Below are 20,555 nucleotides of genomic sequence, written 5' to 3'. Positions count from 1 at the left end.
TTCCCATAGTATGCTTGTTAGCGCCTTATCTGTGGTACTAAAAAGGCGGGTGGATAGTTGTCGCAGTTTTCTTATAATTTGTTCTTCCTTCAGCTACAGCTGGAATATTTGGAATATTGCTATGCGCACATCGTCAAAATCAAATTACCTAGAATGAGAAAGAAACTAATATCAGTAAGGATAGATTAAAGTTTTTAATATATTTAAACCGAAAAGTGTTATATAAATAGGGCTCCACAATTAGCCCTTTTCTGAGAGGCCAAAAGCACAAAGGACTCAAGGAGATTTCAGATAACTAGAATCAGGGGTACCCGAAGATACTTCGCTGTTGCATTCATAGAAAACACAACATTATAACAAGGGATAATTGATTGATGCTACGAAGGAAATTAGACGTGCTACAAAAACAAACAAATGCAGATGACTGTTTAATTCAACAACAACAACAACTGTTTATTTCATTATCCGAAGTTCTTGTATGGACGTGCAGTATGAAAAGTACAAAGTACTGCTAAAACTGATTTCCCCGAGTAACCCGGGAACGAATTTATGTGACTACGCCTATCCTTCTTTGGCAGCATGGTCTAGAACCAGTTCCCTGTTGGACAGGAAAATAAACGTTTGGTTATCTCCAAGTTGATCATATGCTATTACAGAATATACTCGTTTGCTGCATCAGACCAGTACATCCAACTTTCCCAGATTTTCTGGGCTCAGCAAAGGTATCCTCCTGAATGGTGCATTTGTTGCACGCTGCTGCCTGGCCGATCACTCAAGGTCACTAACGCTTCTCATGGCTCCAGGGGGTTAGGGGGCTTAGAGTATACCCGCGGTAGGCATACCTGCGTAAGAGGCGATTAAAATACCAAATTGGTTCAGGGGGTTGTGTAGCGCAACCCGTTCAATGGGTTGCCAGCGCAATATATAGCTTCTCCAACCCAATTGTGAACCTCACCTACCCGTGGTGAATCCTGTTTCTTTAACAGCCGAGGCTCTGGCGACCCCATGTTCCTTATGGAACTACATTTGAAGGCGCTTAGTTAGCTGACATCGCTTACTTAAACGGTTGATTCTAAAGTAAAAACCAAAACAAAATATAGTTTAGGTTGAACTGGCGGGTTCATGACGACCTCACATAGACTGAATGAGTCCGTAGTGTTACCAGAAGTTTGTTTTAACGACCAAGCTAAAAACCCTATCAACAACCAGGACATGTAAGAAAGTATTGTGGTAGTCTTTTTGTTGATATAACAAAAACTTTTGACATGGTTGACCATAATATTCTTCTAAGTAAACTACATTCAGCTGGCATCCGTGGAAATGTTCTTGATTGGTTTAAATCATATTTAAATACAAGAATACAAAGGGTCAGAATAGACAATTCTTTAAGCACAGCTAGATCGATGGATTTGGGGGTCCCTCAAGGTTCAGTCCTTGGTCCAGTTTTATTTTTAATTTATATAAATTCTATATTTTCAATACCTTTCCTGGGTAAAGTCACTGCTTTTGCAGATGACTTGGCTATTGCATATGCGACAAACAATGCATTCAATCTTTTTGCGGATATATATCATGATGTGCACCTGAGTGGCAAGCTGATGTATTTCAGCCTCTCAGGCAAGGAAGTGCCAAGCAGTGATATTACTTTCCATTCTGCAAGTTGTATGCGGTATGAACTTTATACTCATACTTGTATTGATCAGGGGTCTCGAGTTGGCTATGCACCTGAATTTGACTGCGACGGAAAATGCTTTAAGATCGAAGTGGTATCCAATTTTAAGTACCTGGGTATTATAATAGATCAAAATTTGAGTTGGTCGTCCCATATCTCTACTATGAAACAATATCTGTTATCCACTCTGCGCTCATTTTATCGTCTTAAAAAACTATGTTCACGCAGTGTACTGAAAATGGTGTATTTCGGACTAGTACAATCTAAATTACAATATGGTATAAGTTGCTGGGGAAGTGCGTATAATAGTAAAACTCGTCCGCTCTTAATTCTGCAGAAGTGTCTCATAAGAAGAATATGTAACGCGAACCGCCTATCACACACTATGAACCTTTTAAACGGTTAAATATTCTGCCTGTGAGGCACTTGTATTTCTATAAAGTTTTAAAAATATTTTTTATGAGGTGTGGGTATCTATAGATATATACTGTAACGAATTTACTTGCAAATCCTCTTATTTGCAATCCTCTGCTAAGTTCGAATCACTAAACTGTTGAATAAATAACTCCAATTTGTAGTAATGCAAAATGGCCTTTATTAAAGTACTTCACAATAACACTCCAACTGTACAACGAATAGCTTAATAACCAAACTGATAGCTTAAAGGAAACTGACTTGCAAAATAATAGTGCTATTGCTCGCTAGATATCGTCTTACTCGTAACTGCTTGACAATTCAAATCAAACTGAATTACTTCTTACTCGCTGGCGCCGCTTTTATAGTTTACGCTGCATACTTCTAGGCTCTTCGATTTCCAGAAGTTACTAGTTGTTTCGGCTACAAAATCGCCAGCCACAACTACGTGCACAAATTATTGCTCTCTCTTGTGACAACTCAGATAAGGTATATGCATGTGTTTGTAGTTTACAGTCTCCCGCACACACATAAGCGTATAAGTAAATTCATCGGTGTGTGACATCTCATCTCTTGCTGCCTTGTATGTAAATGTTGCTCGTCGGAATGTGTACATATGTGTAGACGCAATTATTTATTCGTTTATGGAGATACATAATGATTGAATTATTGATGTGCATTCACGTCACTGCTTAGATCGGCTTAGAGCTGGCAGCACTCCTTAGTTTTGCTAATATTCGTAACACTGCCCTCCACCTAAGTCTGATCGTCCCGATCAGACAAATCTCTCGATCTAAACGCTGCTAGCATCGCCAAATGTACCACTCTTCTACTCCGTGGTTTCTCAATGCTTTTTATGCGGTAGATGGTATCACTGAGCTTCTTCACAATCTTGTACGGGCCTTCCCAACTGCACCGAAATTTGGATGGAACAACTTTCCGCCGGTGAGGGTTGTATAACAGTACCAAATCTCCCGCCAAGAAACTTTTCGAATTATTGTTCTCATGGTACCTGTGTTTCATCGTACCACTCAATACCCTGGTTCGTTCCTTTACACTCTGTTGTTTGGCCGATGAACTACTTCGTAGAGCTTGCGCTGGACGGATTTGCTTTGCATAATCAGTATCGTTCCCACGTTTCCCCACAGTAGTGCGCTCTGGATTGAAACTACCCTCGCATTCCTTCTCGAAAATTCGTCGCTTCATTTTCCTGCGTCTTTTAGGTTTTGTCAATGCCAGTGTTTCTCTCGCAGGTACTTTTGATTTTGATTTATTTGGCCCATTCGATCTATCACCCTTTGCCTTCGACTTTCGTGGTCTTTGTCGAGTCTTTTCCACCAGTACCCGATTACTGCTAAACCCTTTTTCCAAACTACAGTTAAGTGGTATGTCCTGGTTCTTATAGCGCATCACCCTTTTCTGCATATCGATCTTGATGTCATGGTCAACCAAGAAGTCCACTCCCAATATGACTTCATCAACGATCTTCGCCACAACGAATTTGTGTAAAACCATGACCTTCCCAATCAGTACTTCACATATCACTTCTCCCTGGACTTGTTTATACTCGCCTGTGACCGTACACAACCTTGCTCCAGGTAATGACTTTACTCTCCTGTAGACCAAATCAGATCGAATCAAGGAATGAGATGCCCCCGTATCTACAGTCAGTACACGCTCTTTACCATCCACATTCCCTCTGACGGTAAGACTGCTTGATTTCCTTCCAATTTGCGACACAGATATCACAGGACATTCAATAGCCGGGGCAAGTTTTCGTTCTTTACATTCGACACGCTCTTGCTCATTTCCGCCAGCTTTGCGTTTACGGCCACCCACATTGTTGGAACTATTAGCACCAAGATCGCAATGACGTGCAATGTGACCTGGGTTGCCGCACTTGAAACATTTAATAACTCCGGCATTCTTCTGTTGAGATCCCTTCAGTGCTTCCAAAATTGTGTCTACCCATTCTGGCCTTTCTACTTCTACACGATGAGCCTTATATGCTGGTTTACTTAATAGGGAGGCAGTTTCCTGAGTCAATGCATGTGATACCGTTTCAGCAAATGTCAGTTTTGGGTTCGCGTATGTAGCTCGCTTCGTTTCCACGTCTCGTATGCCATTTATAAAACTCTGGATTTTTACCCTCTCGGTGTATTCCACGGGTGCGTCCGCATTTGCGAGATGAGCCAATCTTTCAATATCTGAAGCAAACTCCTGCAATGTTTCATTTGCTTTTTGGTAGCGGTTTTGCAACTCAATTTGGAATATCTGTTTCCTATGCTCGCTTCCATAACGTCGTTCTACAGCAGCCATCAATGCTTCATAATTGTTCCGCTCTCCTTCGGGAATCGTCTGTAGAATTTCCGCTGCTGGCCCCTTCAGTGCCACGAACAGAGCTGCAACTTTATCTTCAGCATTCCATTGGTTCACTGCTGCGGTCTTCTCAAACTGTAGCTTAAAGACCTGAAAAAGAACAGAACCGTCAAAGGATGGTGTCTTTACCTTTGGATTACTCGCTGAAACAGCTGGGCGATTTAGTTGTAACTGCTCCATACGACCTTTTAAATCATCTACTTCTGCCTGAAATTGAGCCATTTTTGCATCCTGCGCTTCCAGTTTTGATGATACCTGTTCCAAAATTTCTGCCGAAATTTCAGACATACGTGCCTCTTGCGCTTCCAATTGAGATGCCATATATGTCTTTTGGTCTTCCAGTTGAGATGACACTTGCGACGTCATTTCTGAAATACGTGCCTCCTGTGATTCCAGTTGGGATGCCATATATGTCTTCTGCTCTGCCAGTTGAGTTTCCATCTTGGATGTAATACGTGTCTCCTGTGATTCCAGTTGAGATGACATATACGTTTTCTGTTCTTCCAGTTGAGATGACATATACGTTTTTTGTTCTTCCAGTTGTGATGCCATATATGTCTTCTGCTCTTCCAGTTGTGATGACATTTGTGACGACATTGATGCTACAGTCGATGTTTGTGCAGATATTGCAGCCAATATCATGTTCAAGTCTGTGCTGGTAACCGTCTGCGATGTTTCGTTTTTCTCTTCAATTTTTGTTACTTCCTCGCCATCAAGATGAAAGTCATACTCTTCCACATCAATTCCTTCCGCTTCCATTGCCTCTCGTAGCCGTGCCTGAAGTTCAAGTTTAACGCCGCTTGTATTCAATCCACGGCTCTCCAACTCCTTCTTTAGTTGCTGGATCTTCAATTCACTGAACTTTGCCATGTCCTTGTTGTCCTCCGGAATTTATTCAACAATTCCTCTTCTGACACCAATTGTAACGAATTTACTTGCAAATCCTCTTATTTGCAATCCTCTGCTAAGTTCGAATCACTAAACTGTTGAATAAATAACTCCAATTTGTAGTAATGCAAAATGGCCTTTATTAAAGTACTTCACAATAACACTCCAACTGTACAACGAATAGCTTAATAACCAAACCAGGGATGCACCTTAACGTTAAGCTAATCGTTTATCAAAAAATTTCCACCGTTTCCGTTGAAACACTTCGAAATATTATCGATAAAGAAATTATCAAAATAAATTGTATCTCGTTTTTAACTGAAACGAAAAGCTTTCGTTAACGTTAAAAACGTTAACAAAAACGTGATACTTTATGTTTGAATTGTGCTGGCAATGCTATAGCAATGGTGAAGCCGTAAGGTGGCAACAACGAGCGCACACACACACACAAACTCTATGTAATTTGTTTGTGTAATTCGTTGGTGGTAATGTCAAAAATACTTTGAGAAATGTTCGTACTGTCAAAATTCATGAGAAAAGTTGCAATCAGCTTGGCTAATGCTTTCACCTTTAATGACTCCGCCATCAATCAGCTTTGCCAGCATAGTTTGAAATTAATAATCAACATAAACGATTTGATTTCGTTTTGATATGGCAGAAAACGAAACGAAATCAATTCGTTAATTTGACGATCTTAACGTTAATAAACGAAGCGAAATGACTTCGTTTCGTTTATTAACGTTGATTATCGTAACGAAATGATATCGTTTCGTTGGTTAAGCATGCCTGAACCAAACTGATAGCTTAAAGGAAACTGACTTTCAAAATAATAGTGCTATTGCTCGCTAGATATCGTCTTACTCGTAACTGCTTGACAATTCAAATCAAACTGAATTACTTCTTACTCGCTGGCGCCGCTTTTATAGTTTACGCTGCATACTTCTAGGCTCTTCGATTTCCAGAAGTTACTAGTTGTTTCGGCTACAAAATCGCCAGCCACAACTACGTGCACAAATTATTGCTCTCTCTTGTGACAACTCAGAAAAGGTATATGCATGTGTTTGTAGTTTACAGTCTCCCGCACACACATAAGCGTATAAGTAAATTCATCGGTGTGTGACATCTCATCTCTTGCTGCCTTGTATGTAAATGTTGCTCGTCGGAATGTGTACATATGTGTAGACGCAATTATTTATTCGTTTATGGAGATACATAATGATTGAATTATTGATGTGCATTCACGTCACTGCTTAGATCGGCTTAGAGCTGGCAGCACTCCTTAGTTTTGCTAATATTCGTAACAATACGTAGTCCAATATACCCCCCACAAAGGCTAAGAAGCAGCTCACATTCAAATGTTGTAGTTCCTGCTTCTCGTACCATCCTGTTTCGCAACTTCTACATAATAGTGTCCTGCATGGTTTTCAATAAGCTTCCCGAAGCTATACAAAGCATTAGGAGACTATCCGTTTTCTTGAAGGAGGTGAAACTATGGCTCCTTTGTTTGAATCATGATGATATAGAAGTTCTGTTGCGGCCTGTTACGTAAAGTATTTCCCTTTAAAAATTTTAAAATTTAACAAATTTTATAATTAATATAATATAATATAATATAATATAATTACTAGTATTTTCATTATATACTTTGTCTTTCACTACCTCTGTATAATTCTTTCGTAGTAAGCACACTTGTAAATTGGAATTTGTTTAATTCTTCAACTTCTGTAAATATTTCTTCTTCATTACATAGATTTTGTATTGCACCCCACAATGTACAACATAGATTTATAGTTATTTAAGGAAATGGTGTTATCTTTGTCCTGTTATTTGGACACTAAACACCATTAACTGTTATCTTTTGCTAATTTTATATATATAAGTATACTTCTGTTTTATGAGTTGTATAAATTTAAGATTGCACAGGATAATAATGAATAAAATAAATGAATGAATGAATGAATGAACCAGGACATGTTAAAAATAACTCCGTCCTCTTGACAAATACCAGAAGCTTCCTAGAACTTAAGCCACTTGCTGCTTCTATATCTGACAGCTGTCAGCTGGAGTCTTAGCCTGGCAAGCGCAGGGCACGAGCACGGAACGTAATCGATCGTTTCCTCCTCCAACCCGCACTTCCTACATCTGCTATCACTGACCAAGCCTAATTTAAAGGCATGTGACGCCAGAAGACAGTGTCCAGTAAGAATACCCGTCATGAGTCTACAGTCTACAGTTTAATGATAATGAAAATATAAGAATCAGTGTTTATGAATAACATATTTTAATTAATCTCTTACAACAACGTGATCGGTGGCTACACGTCCATGTAGATAGTGTGGTGTTCCACCTTGTATAAACGTAGCTACTGTATGTGCTCAACCGTGCAAATGGACATAAGCAGTAACATTATTCACATAAAAATAGCTTGGTATTTGTGCAGGCATCAATATAGCATACATTGGTCCAGTTTGGTGTGCACCAGCCACTGGTACAAACACTTTTGAATGCATAGCTTTCATATATATTGGATGTCCAGCAGTGCTCCGGTTGTGCCAAAATGTAATGGGCTGCTCAGTATCTTGGTACGGCTGTATAGGTATGGGCGGGTGCAATGTATTACTAGTCTGCTCAAGATCGTATGGTACATAGATGGCTCGAAGACGCCAGAGGGGATTGGAGCCAGAGTTTTCAGACCCAGAGCCAAAATATCAGTAACTCTAAAAGCACATCCGAGCATTTTCAAGCGGAAGTATTTGCCATAAGTTAGTGCGCTAAGCTGAACCTTCAGCGCTGATAGCCCAATGAAACAATTGCCATACTCAGTCAGGCAGTCAGGCCCCACTAAAGGCATTTGCGGCGTTCGAAAGTGCGTAGAAAACCTAAATCAATTAGGAGCACACAACGTAGTACTGTTGCCCTGGGTCCTAGGCCACAGGGGAGTAGAGGGTAATGAGCAGGCGGACTCAGTGTTTAATTTATTGCGTCCCTCCCACAAATTGTCATCCTCTCAGCAGATCCTTGCAGCGGGTCTGCGCCATACTCTCCTCTTCCGGGAAGGTATCGACCCCAATCCGGGTCCTTCTCCTGGCCCCGGTTCTGAGAAATGAGTTTGCTGCGTTTGCCGGAAAAGAATCTTTTTAGGACGGTCATATATATAAGGGCCTGAAATATTTCAATGAACTTCCTAATCACATAAAAAGTAGTAATAACTTCAATACTTTAAAAAAAAAGTTTATTGGAGCATTGTAAAATCCTTCCAATAAGATAAAGTTTTTCTCCTCTTATTTTTTACATGATATATCCGATAATGGAGCGCGAAAAGGGAATGGTAATATTGGAAGCAGCAAAATACAATGCATCCGGCCCTAAGGAAAAGAAAATCGGTCGCCACCTGTAACTCCAGACAGTTCCAACAACTAATTTCGCTGGAATTCGGTATTTCCAGCTGATATTTACTGTTGCTGATCGGAATCACTCGCATTCCGACAGCATTAATATAACAATAAAATTATATAATGTGTAACAAAAATAACGAAAATAAGGCCAAACAAAAGTTGGAGCAGGGGGGATTGGAAACACGTCCTTTTCAACCTCCAATTATATGTTGAGCTTTGGTAATCGGAATCTTCATGCATTCCGACAGCGTCTTTACTAAAAAAAGTTGAGGGGTGATTGGAAACACGTTATTTTCAATTTCCAACATCCAAAGACATGTTTAGCTGTGTTGATCGGAGACTAATACCTTCCGACAGCTTAAAATACACATATAATTGAAAAATATAAGTTCCAAATTTTGTTGCCTTAAACTGGGAGCACTGGAGGATTGGAAACGTGTCCTTTCCAACCTTCCTTAAATGAGTGGCTCCCAGACTCGTCCCTTTGTCACGCTAGTAAATATGCTGATCGGAATCACATGGCATTCCAACAGCATATTCAATAGAAATAAGTGATTATAACAATGAATTGTACTTAGTAGTTTAAGTTTTAGGCCTAAATAGCCGTAATAATAAATAAATTAAATTAAAAAAATAAATACTCTTGTCAGTGTTTCACGTGCAAGGGATGGTTGCATCGGCCAGGTTGCTCTGGGCTAGATTTCAAAATCCAGCGTCCTCGTAACTTTTATAAATCTTTGTGGTTCTTGTTGTTCACGGCCTCATTACATTACGAGGAAATACGGCACCTGAGAACACAGCCGTATGAAGCTGTACAACATAAGCATGTCTTCAGTGAACTCCACAAACAGGCGTCGGACCTCTATGCCGGTGATTCCTGTACTCAAAGAACACAACTAGCAGAGGAGGAACGCACTCTCCCTAGGGAAACGAGAGTAGTCACTCTACCTCAAATTCGAGCTGGATAGCGTAACAGGTTAAACTCTTACCTATCCAGAATCAACCCCGACATACAAAACATTGTCCTGCTTGTAATGTGTCCCCACATGACACCAACCATCTCTTTAACTGTATTGTGGAACCAATGCCTCTAACACTCCTCTCATTATGGTCCACCCCTGTTGAAACAGAAAGTTTCCTTGGACTCCCGTTATGACAATTTGTGATCAGTCGCACCTATTGGATGGGACGAAGCACTGCTATAACAACAACAGCAGGTGGACAACCCGGAAAGAGAGGTAGCAACTGCATAACCCATCGATCCCGAGCCGTTCCTGGCAGTTGGCACACTCAATAAATGCCCCTAATAGTAGAAGGGAGGGAAAAGAGAGAACACTGGTGCAATATGCCAGGCCTGAGTCAGTCTAAGTTACTGTTAGGGGGTTACAGCACAACTCGATATAGGGCATTAATAGGCTTCTCAGAAACATAACCTAAGTCTCCTAACGGCTACTCTTACCAGACACTGTAGACTGAACAGTCACATGCAAAACCTGCGTATAATATCGAACAACACATACCGATTTTGTGATGGATCAGCAGACGGCGGACCATATCCTTCTAGATTGCGGCGAAATTTCAAGCCGTAGGGCTAAGTTTATGGGCTCATCACGTAGAAATATGAGTTGGCCCATTGCTACATTACAGTGGAGTATAATGGTAAGTATTCCAGTGGACCACATCCCTGCAAAAATTGTTGGATCATGTGGTCCACTGGAGTACTTACCATTATACTCCACTGTAATGCAGCAATGGACCAACTCATCTTTCTACACGAACATATTGTAAGCCGATCATTGCTCGTTTTTAACGATTGTAATCACCTACACGATGTATACTGGACTGTGGGTACTCCATGGATTACTCTGATGTAATGCGGAGCTGGAGTATATGGTCCAGTCCTAGGACATCGCAATGTTAATTGGACCATATTTTTTGTATGGATTGTGGTTAATTTTGGAGCACTCGGTTGGTCCATAGCGAGTACTCCATAGATGCATGCATGGAGTACTCGCGATTTTTGCAGGGATGATCATTGTGAATGATGACAAAGTGTGATCTCTTATCTGTCAACTGCCTGACAGGCTGTCCAATATGGCTACTTTTCAGCGTTTTGACAGTCTGTTCAATATGGCGGCGCCTATCTTCAGCGGGTGATAGAAAGAGATACAGAATGAGACAGCGATAGTCAAATACGAATCAGGTGATCCAATCACTTTGGAATTTTGACGTCTATGCAGAAGAGATCACACTTTGTCATCATTCACAATGCACATGATCCCACGATTTTTGTTTGCAGGGTAGTTATGTAAACACTGCCGCTAGATGGGTCTCCTAAGCATTATCTAAGCGAGGATAGGCGTTTTTTTACGCGCAAACTTAAATGTATACGCGTGCAAAAAAAAACGCGGCTATTGTCAATTTTATACGTCAATCATCTGATAGGTGAACAGTGAGGCATCGTTCCAGTATGTTTACAATTAACAGAAGATGTCGCATGCCACTAGGTAACACATGGTAAATCAGCTGTATTTATACCGTTTTTTTCTGCAAAACAACACAGCAAAGTCCCGGAATTCTAAGACAAAATTATGCTGAATTTTAACGTTATTCGTGGAACTAGCGCGATTCGCAATGCCCAATTCAACGCTTTTCTGACACGAACCTTTCGTCACGAGTTTAACCAGAAAGAGCCCAAAAACTTAACAATAAAAGAAGATAACGTGGATCTTAAATCCACACAAAATGCGCCTGCAGAAGGCGCTTCTAAGGTGAGACATACGTGGTTCAAATTTACTAATCTAATTATTCACTGATTTCAAATGGAAGTTCCAGCAAAAAGACACACTGTCCGGTGCCATAAAAAGAAAATACCAAATATTTTACGATGAAGATTCCAGCGAAATTTTCGATGTTGAAGAGGAACGACAGCGTTATCAGATAGAAGAGGAGCCCAAAGTAGTTGTCCATGACGAATTCTTTGGAATCAACCTAAATCGTAAGTAAATTGTTTATAAAATAAATAAGGAGAGTTTAGTACAAGATTATCTTCTCAACGGGCTGTGGGGAGTAACAGAGAAGCTGTAGCACAACAATAGTATCAGATACGGCAAGACGTCGCTTTCAATACCACCCGATACAAAAACAGCACCAAACTACAGCTGAACCTTCTTGCTACCACCCTGCAAAAATCGTTGGATCACGTGGTCCACTGGAGTACTTACCATTATACTCCACTGTAATGCAGCAATGGACGCACTCATATTTCTAGACGAACATATTGTAAGCCGATCATTGATCGTTTTTAACGATTGTAATCACTACACGATGTTTATTGCACTGTGGGTACTCCATGTATTACTCTGATTTAATGCGGAGCTGGAGTATATGGTTCAGCCCTAGGACGTCGCAATGTTACTTGGACCATATTTTTTGTATGAATAGTGGTTAATTTTGGAGCACTCGCTTGGTCCATAGCGAGTACTCCATACATGCATGCATGGAGTACTCGCGATTTTTGGAGAGTAACAATACAGGACTATCTTACTAGTAAATCCAATTTAAAAGGTAACAACTAAGTTTGGAGAATGGATGGAGAATACGACTTTTAACACTCGAAGAAGACCCTTTCACAAACAACCTTTCACTGCTACAACAACAACCCTTTCACCAACACACAGTCCATTTTGCAGAAAAAATAGATGACTTCCTCCTCACTTACTATAACTGGTGTCTGTTTTTCACGAGCTTTCATCCCTACACAGGCTGCATTTGATTTATTGGACTTTTAAACGCTGTATAACGTCCCAAGGCAGTCGGTGTTATGTACCGGAGCGACTCGGGATTTTTCCAGACCAAGGACTGTCATTTCAGTATAACCCCATTTAATTTGTTACATCCCTCCCATAAATTGTCATCCTCCCAGCAGCTCCTTACAGCGGGACTGCTCCATATTCTCTTGCTCCGGGAAGGTACCGAACCCAATCCGGGTCCGTCTCCTGACCGCGGTCCTGAGAAATGGTTGCTGCATCTGCAGGAAAAGAATCTTTTTAGGACGGTCATACTCTGTTCAGTGTGTCTCGTGTAAGGGATGGTTGCATCGGACAGGTTGTTCTGCGCTTGATCCCAAAACCGGACGTCCACGTAACTTTTATAAATCTTTTGTGGCTCCTTGCTGTTCACGCCCAAGGGCGTCCCGTAGTCCACACCTAAGCGCCCAATTACACCGGGTACTCCAATGCTTACCCAAGGACGTCCAATCCCAGGGCCACAACAGCAGTTCGTCCCAGGCGTAATCACCCATCTCTTACTCCTAGAGTGGCGACGTCTCCCTCGTTGCACTTCAGAATTCTGCAGTTAAAGTGTAAAGGATTAACTGGGAAGATCACGGAGATAGTCGATTTCATGAAGCGGCACAACATCCGCATCGCCGCGATTCAAGAGACTAAACTCATGGCAAGATCTGCTCTGCAGACCTGTTCTGGGTGTAATGTCCACAGAAAAGATCGTGAGAGCGGAAAAGGAGGCGACCTCGCGTTTATCTTACACCACTCAGTGCAATATCATTTATTTGAAGTTTAAAAAAGGAAAGTGGGACGAATACAAATCCTTTACAGACAACCGCTTTGCTGCCCTCCCAATCCCGACTGATGATCGCCAAGGGAAGCGTGCTTTCCGCAAGGTCATTGAATCCACCTCGGCTCGCTTCATTCCCGCCGGTAGAATTCCCGAAATTCGGCCTCACTTTCCGGCGCAGGCCGCAAATTTAGCGAGAGAACGTGACCTTATAAGACAGCTCGATCCCGGTGCCCCCAAATAAGGGATATAAACCAACGCATCAGATTGCTTGTGGATGAACACAAGCGGGCGAAATGGGAGGAGCACCTAAGCGGTTGTAACCTCTCTGCCGGTGTAGGTAAACTATGGTCCACCGTAAAGTCCCAATCGAATCTGTCTCAGCACAATGACAAAATTTCCATCGCCTTTGGCGATAAAGTCCTGTCGGATGCGAAAAAATGCGCGAGCGCTTTCTGCCGACAATATATAATGCATTCTACGGTCGACAAAGATAGACGGAGGGCCAACAGACACGCACATAAGCATAAATTCAGCGCATCTCCGATTACCATCACCGCCAAAGATGTTGAGGATGCCATCGGTCATGCTAAACCATCCAAAGCAGTGCGCCCAGACGGCATAGCCATGCCGATGCTTAAAAGCCTAGGAAAAGGGTTTCAAATATTTAGCGCATGTCTTCAACATGTTTCTTTCCACCTTTGTCATTCCCGAAAAATGGGAAATGGCCAAGGTGGTCCCGCTACTAAAGCCTGGGAAACCAGCTAACATAGAGAGTCATTCCGCCGATATCTCTTATCGCCAGAAGCCAAGACGCTTGAAGCCGTTTTGCTCCCCTACTTCAAAGCAAATTTGCAGGTAGCCTGTCATCAGCATGGCTTCAGAAAACTTCATAGCACCACCACCGCGCTAAATGCCATTACCACCCAGATAAATCGCGGTTTAAATCAAAACCCCCACCATAGAACAGTACTCGTTGCGCTAGACCTATCAAAAGCTTTTGATGCGGTCAACCATGGCACGTTACTGCAAGGCCTGGAAGGGTCTACCCTTCCCCCATGTCTTAAAAGGTGGACCGCAAATTATCTGGGTGGTCGGCAGGCATCGGTCCAATTCAGAAGCGAAACATCAAAGCCAAGAAGAATTAAACAAGGGGTGCCACAGGCTGGTGTCCTATCCCCACTTTTGTTTAATTTCTACATATCAAAACTACCTTCACCACCGGAAGGAGTTACTATCATTTCTTACGCCGATGACTGCACAATAATGGCAACAGACCCGGGGCACAGATCGATGAGCTTTGCAACAGAATAAACGGCTACCTCCCTGACCTCTCCAGTTTTTTCGCCTCGCAAAACTTGGCATTATCACCGACTAAATCATCCGCGACCTTATTTACAACTTGGACGTCCCAAATGTCGACCATTTTGAACATCCACGTCGATGGCACTACGCTACCGACTGTCCTACACGCCAAAATCTTGGGAGTGACGTTTGATCAGGATCTACATTTTGGTGAGCATGCAGCCGCAATTGTACCGAAAATCCAGAGCCGTAATAAAAACCTCAAATCTCTTGCTGGCAGTACTTGGGGAAAAGATGAAGAAAAGCTCATTACTACTTACAAAGCAATTGGCCAGCCGATTGCATGCTACGCGTCCCCTATATGGTCGCCAAGCCTTAAAACTACTCACTGGAAGAAGCTACAGGCCTGCCAAAATACTGCTGTCAGAATCGCAACGGGCTGTCTTCTTATGTCCCCAGAGCACCATCTACATAATGAGGCGCGAATACTTCCCATCAGGGAGAGAAATGAGATGCTAACCAAACAGTTCCTGTTGAATACCCAGAAACCTGGGCATCCCAACAGGTATCTGATTGATGAGCCAACACCGTCTAGGGGCTTAAGGAGTCATCTCCGTAAGCATTATGAGGAAATACGGCACCTGAGAACCCAGCCGTATGAAGCCAAAAAACACAAGCAGGTCCTCAGTGAACTCCACAAACAGGCGTCGAACCTTTATGCCGGGAATTGCCCGGTAAATCCAGTAGTCAAAGAACAGTACCCAAAACTTGCGGAAGAGGAACGCACACTCCCCAGTGAAACACGAGTCACTCTAGCTCAACTTTGATCTGGATACTGTAACAGGTTAAACTCTTACCTATCCAGAATCAACCTCGACATACAAAATGTATGCCCCGCTTGAAATGTGTTCCCACATGACACCAACCATCTCTTTAATTGTAATGTGGAACTAACGCATCTAACACCTCTCTCATTATGGTCCACCCCTGTTGAAACAGCAAGTTTCCTCGGACTCCCGTTAGAGGATATTGATGACAATTTGTGATCGGCCGCACCTATTGGATGGGGCGAAGCACTGCTACAACAACAACAACAATATGCCCCAGCGGTTTAGGGGGTCAGAATATACCCGCGGTAGGTATGCCTGTTGTAAGAGGCGACTATAATACCAGATTCAATGGGCTGTGTACCGCAACCCTTTCAGGTTGCCAGCGCAATATATAGCTTCTCTAAACCCAATTGTCAACCTCACCTATCCGTGGCGAATCCTTTTTCACCAACAGACGAAGCTCTGGCGACCCCAAACTCCTCATTGAACTTGGAGTGGGGAGGGAGGGATGGCCTGAAGGCTTCATGTGGCCATATAAATCGTTCCCGAGATAGTCGGGCTAGCACCTTATTGGTGCTGTGTTACCGGAGCGTACCGGACCTGTATCCGGCAAAGGACCACCACATCGATAACACTCCCCAAATCCATCGGGGAGCAACCTTATCGCTAAAACAACAACAAGAACATGCACTGACGTATCATCCAACTTCTAAAAAGACGAAAATGGCGTTAAAAAAAGGCTAAGATCGGGGGTTTTGAAAATCGTTTGATCTTCGGTATTGAAGTGGTAATGCAGCACCATTTATGGCTTCCCCAAAACGATCGTCAAACTCACCTACGAGAAGAGAATCCTAGAGCCCCAGTGGGTTAGGGGGCTTAGAATATACGCGCGGTAGGTATGCCTGTCGTAGGAGGCAACTAAAATACCAAATTGATTCAAGGGGTTGCCCGCGCAATATATAGCTTCTCCAACCCAATGCGAATCCTGTTTCATTAACAGCCGAGGCTCTGGCGACCCCGAACTCTTGATAGATCTAGGGGTGGGAGGGCGGTATGGCCAAGAAGGGTCATACCAAATCGTTCCCAAAATGGGCGGGCTAGTACTTTTATGATGCTTGTTATCGGAACGTAACGGATCTGCACCAGCAAAGGACCATCAACATCGATAACACTTCTCATGGCCTTCGGGGAGTGTCCTTATCGCTGCAACAACAACAACAAGATAATCCTGGTAGTATTAAGTCGTTCTCGAGACTAGTAACTTGCTTGTTTACGGGACGTAACAGATCTATATCCAGCGACACACCTCAAAATCTAGGAACACTAGTATAGTAGCTTCGTCATCTGATTTTCAGTGTTTTCTGTCTGCATTTTCATGCTGCTGACAATAAGTACTAATATATTTAATGGTAATCTCCCCACAGGTGGCAAACATGGCATTTTCGATATTGAGGATTTAGTAGACGTGCTACGAAAAGAGAGTGCTGAAGATGTTTTCGTATGCTCTGTACCGAAAGAATTGAAATATATAGACTATATGGTGGTGTGTAGTGGCCGCAGTTATCGACATATGCTGGCAATAGCGGAATTCGTGCGACGCATCTGTAAAGTGAAACGCAATAAAAGCGATATTTTACCAAAGATTGAAGGTGAAAAGAGTCGACAATGGATGGCCCTAGATTTAGGTAATTATTAGGTCATTAATTGCAACAAGCATGTATGCTTTTGTTTACTTTTTTATTGCATTCATAAAGTCTAAATTTGCTATGCTGTGTAATTTATAACTATCTTTCATTAATACATACATATATTTTACCTAACATGTATTTTTAAATTTCGTTTGTTAAGGTAACATTGCTTTGCATGTCTTCTCACCGGAAGCACGAGAGGAATACGATTTAGAATCTTTATGGGCTATTGGCATCGAATATGACAAAGAAACTCAAAAGCCGCAAGATCCACTTGTTGAACTATTTGAAAAACATTCTATAGAATTAAATGACATGAAACCACTGAGCAAAGTTACTGCTGACCCTTGATGGGCTACGCTGATGATACAGATGAGTTAGTAGATTAGCTGTTGTTTTTTAATTAATAGTAGTAGATATATCTGTCAATTGTATTTAGTAATATATGTAGAATAGAACTAAAATGAAACAACTACGTATTCACCACTTTATAAAATCATTAGAAAACTTCTTATGGAAATCATATAAACTGGGGAAAACAAAATCATCTTCAATTTTATGACCATATTTTTTGATTAAGTAACTGGAGTTTTTCTCATGTATAAGTGCAGCATTCCAGCCGACATTCTTTGCTGCTAAGTAATCTGTTGTTGGACCATCCCCAATATGCAGGCATTGTTCTGGTTTTAAATCCTTCAAATCCGCCATGCGCATAGCTAAGTGGAATATTTCAGCATTCGGTTTTTCTACATTGCTATCATACGAATTTATTGTGTAATCAAAATAATGTTTAATTTTTAAATTACGCAAGAGTGTATCTAAACGTGGATCAAAATTTGCAATAACACCTAAAACGATTGGCGCCTTTTTATTATGATTTCTGCTTTCATTATTATCTATTTCATTATCGCTATGATTTGTGGCAAGTTGTTGTTGTAGGCGTAGATAATTGAGCAAATCGATGCTACCGTTGCAATGCTGCCAACAAAGACTTGTCTTATATAGTTCTAATAGATGATTAGCCAAATCGCATAATTTTTCTGCAGGTATTAATGAACCGCTGTCGGAAAAGGTGCCTGAAAATAAAAATGGATATATGTATTGTAAGTGGCGCTGTCGCTTGTTAGTCTAAAAGCTCTTACCAAAGAAAAGGTAAGATCAGCGAGATGGAAGAGAAAAAGCTTTTTCAAGTTAAATATAAGCAAGAAACTCTTAAATTTTAGGGAAATGTTACGGATATATGTAGTCCTTGCCGGACATACATCCAGTACGCTCTTCGGAACTAGCGCTTTCTCCTGTTACAAATATGAGTGTATCATGCACATATTTAGCAGGCGAGGCTCTGGCGACCCCAAGTTCTTCATGGAACTAGGGGTTGGGGAGGGCGGGATGGCCTAGCAGATTTAATGTGGTCATATTAATCGTTCCCGAGATGGTCGCGCTAGTGCCTTGGTGGTACTCTGTTGCTGGAACGTACCGGATCTATATCCAGCAACATCGGTAACACTCCCCAAGGCCTGCGGTTTATATAGTTAATACAACAACTACAACTTTCACTGTAGTCGCTTCTGAAGACGCTGCGAAACTGCCTAGTCACCTCCAATATTTCCGAAAATAATAATTATCAATTAAAAGGCGCAATATACCTCCGAGTAAAAATATTGGTGTTGCTAATCCCTGGCCTTGAACCCAGGACCTACGGTGTGGTAGGTGAGCATTCCGCTACCACACCAAGGAGGCTACCACCACACCACGGAGGCCGCCAAGGCAAAGTGTGAGATAAAACTCAGCAATTCATCCACGATAAGCATACCTGATACGTACAATCTTTGGGCGACTCCACGACAGAGGCAGCTCTGTCACGCTTTTGCCCACCGAAATTTCTACCCACAAAATTTACAAAGTAACCATTGAGGCGCCCCGCGTTCGCTCTTATCACCCCTCAACCATCAATGGAAGGTCGTCTGCAAACGCATAGTGTTTCAATAGCGAGTTACCTGCGAAAGGAGTCCATCATCGATCGATCCTTGTGGATAATCGTGAGCCTCCTTTACCTGCACAGTTTCATTCGCCACATTCGCACAATAGTTGCATGCGACTATTGGAATAAGTCGCACATGTATTTGACCAAGAATTGATACTTCAATAGCTATACCTTTGGAGAATTTGTTTTGCCGGTCGTTTACCGGTCCAATTTGATATTCACTTACCACCAATGAGCTCATGCCACCACTGTTGCCAGCCAACACGTGAATTGCGTCCGAAATTGGGATATTTTCTATTCATTAAATACCTAAAATTTGAAAACGATACAACAATACACATAAATATTTGTTAAATATCAACAAATTAATACCAATTTGACTTGAAGTTTTTGGCGAGCTCATCAGTATCACAGAAAACACCGAATAACGCGCCGATCTCGCCATATTGTTTGCCAGGACTGGAACGAAACTTAAGTAATGTATTTGTCACATCGAATGTAATTAGACGAAAGCGGCTCAAAACTGGGGTCATAGTAAACGCATGCACCAGGTGTATATTTGTAACTTTTTTCTTTGAAATAAAATGCTGTTATTAATTTTCTTATTTTAAATTTTTATAATCGGTAACAAAGTTCAGTAATAGGTTAATATTTTGATATTATTTACTCAAAGTTCTCTATTGAACTACTTCGGCAATTGGTGTCCATTTATTTTGTAACTAAACAAAACCAAAAGAAAAAAAAAAAACAACCAAACAGTTTTTAATGAATTTGAATGCCTTATCAATAAATATGAAAAAATGCGGCTCTCCGCTCATTTCAATCTTAGTGGCTTATCTCTTATGTTGTTGTTGGTCTAAATCATGTTGAGTAAATTTAGAGAAAAGTAGCAATGGAAAAAATGGAGTGTTTATTCAAGATGATTAACATGTATACATTTGACCTTTGATCTCTTACAACTTTAATGTGCATGCACAGTTTCGTTGAGATATTGGAAGTGAGTTGTGCGATCGTCCCCAATAAACAATGTAAGTTCGGGTGTAACCAAATATTATATACTCAGCGTGAGCGTCAATTGTACATTTCATTTCAGATAAATTACTTTTCTACATAACACGTGGCATCGCCCGTTTAAAAAAAAATGTCTCCCCATTTCCTCTTACAATAAAATTTGATAAGTGAAGTATCATTGATTCAAAACTATTTTTTGCTAAGTTATAGCTTATTATTCTAGTCTACGACCCTTTTAAACCTTTTAAACTTGTTTTATATCTAAGTTGCCGTGGTCTTTAACCGATCCTGTCCATTTTTACTAGAAATATTTTCTGCTATAAGGAAAATATGTGTACACAATTTCATTACGATACGTTAATTTTTCTTCGAGTTATGGCTCCCGAAACATAGAAAATTGCTTAGTCATAAAAG

General features: G+C 41.3%; 2 protein-coding genes across 3 annotated transcripts in view; one reads left to right on the top strand and one right to left on the bottom strand.

The window, feature by feature from the left end:
- The window catches only part of LOC137253349 (ribosomal silencing factor RsfS-like protein, 312), a 196,636-nt gene extending 178,911 nt beyond the window's left edge, over positions 1 to 17,725 (top strand). For both annotated transcript variants that reach the window (XM_067790102.1, XM_067790101.1), the window contains exons 2-5: positions 11,335 to 11,519; positions 11,578 to 11,746; positions 16,883 to 17,143; positions 17,307 to 17,725. In XM_067790102.1, coding sequence (XP_067646203.1) covers positions 11,340 to 11,519; positions 11,578 to 11,746; positions 16,883 to 17,143; positions 17,307 to 17,497 — 801 coding nt within the window. In that variant the 5' untranslated portion in view covers positions 11,335 to 11,339 and the 3' untranslated portion in view covers positions 17,498 to 17,725. The remainder of the gene's footprint in view (positions 1 to 11,334; positions 11,520 to 11,577; positions 11,747 to 16,882; positions 17,144 to 17,306) is intronic.
- Reg-2 (Rhythmically expressed gene 2) lies at positions 17,177 to 19,968 on the bottom strand. The gene is made up of 3 exons (XM_067790100.1): positions 19,503 to 19,968; positions 19,357 to 19,439; positions 17,177 to 18,222 (listed from the first exon to the last, which is right to left on the bottom strand). Exons 1-3 carry the CDS (start codon positions 19,661 to 19,663, stop codon positions 17,627 to 17,629), a joined length of 840 nt encoding a protein of 279 aa, XP_067646201.1. The 5' UTR covers positions 19,664 to 19,968; the 3' UTR covers positions 17,177 to 17,626.
- Positions 19,969 to 20,555: the final 587 nt, after the last annotated feature.

Source organism: Eurosta solidaginis, chromosome 5 (genome assembly GCF_040869045.1).
Source record: "Eurosta solidaginis isolate ZX-2024a chromosome 5, ASM4086904v1, whole genome shotgun sequence".
Taxonomy (NCBI): Eukaryota; Metazoa; Arthropoda; class Insecta; order Diptera; family Tephritidae; genus Eurosta; species Eurosta solidaginis.
This window is presented reverse-complemented; position numbering and strand designations above follow the sequence as displayed.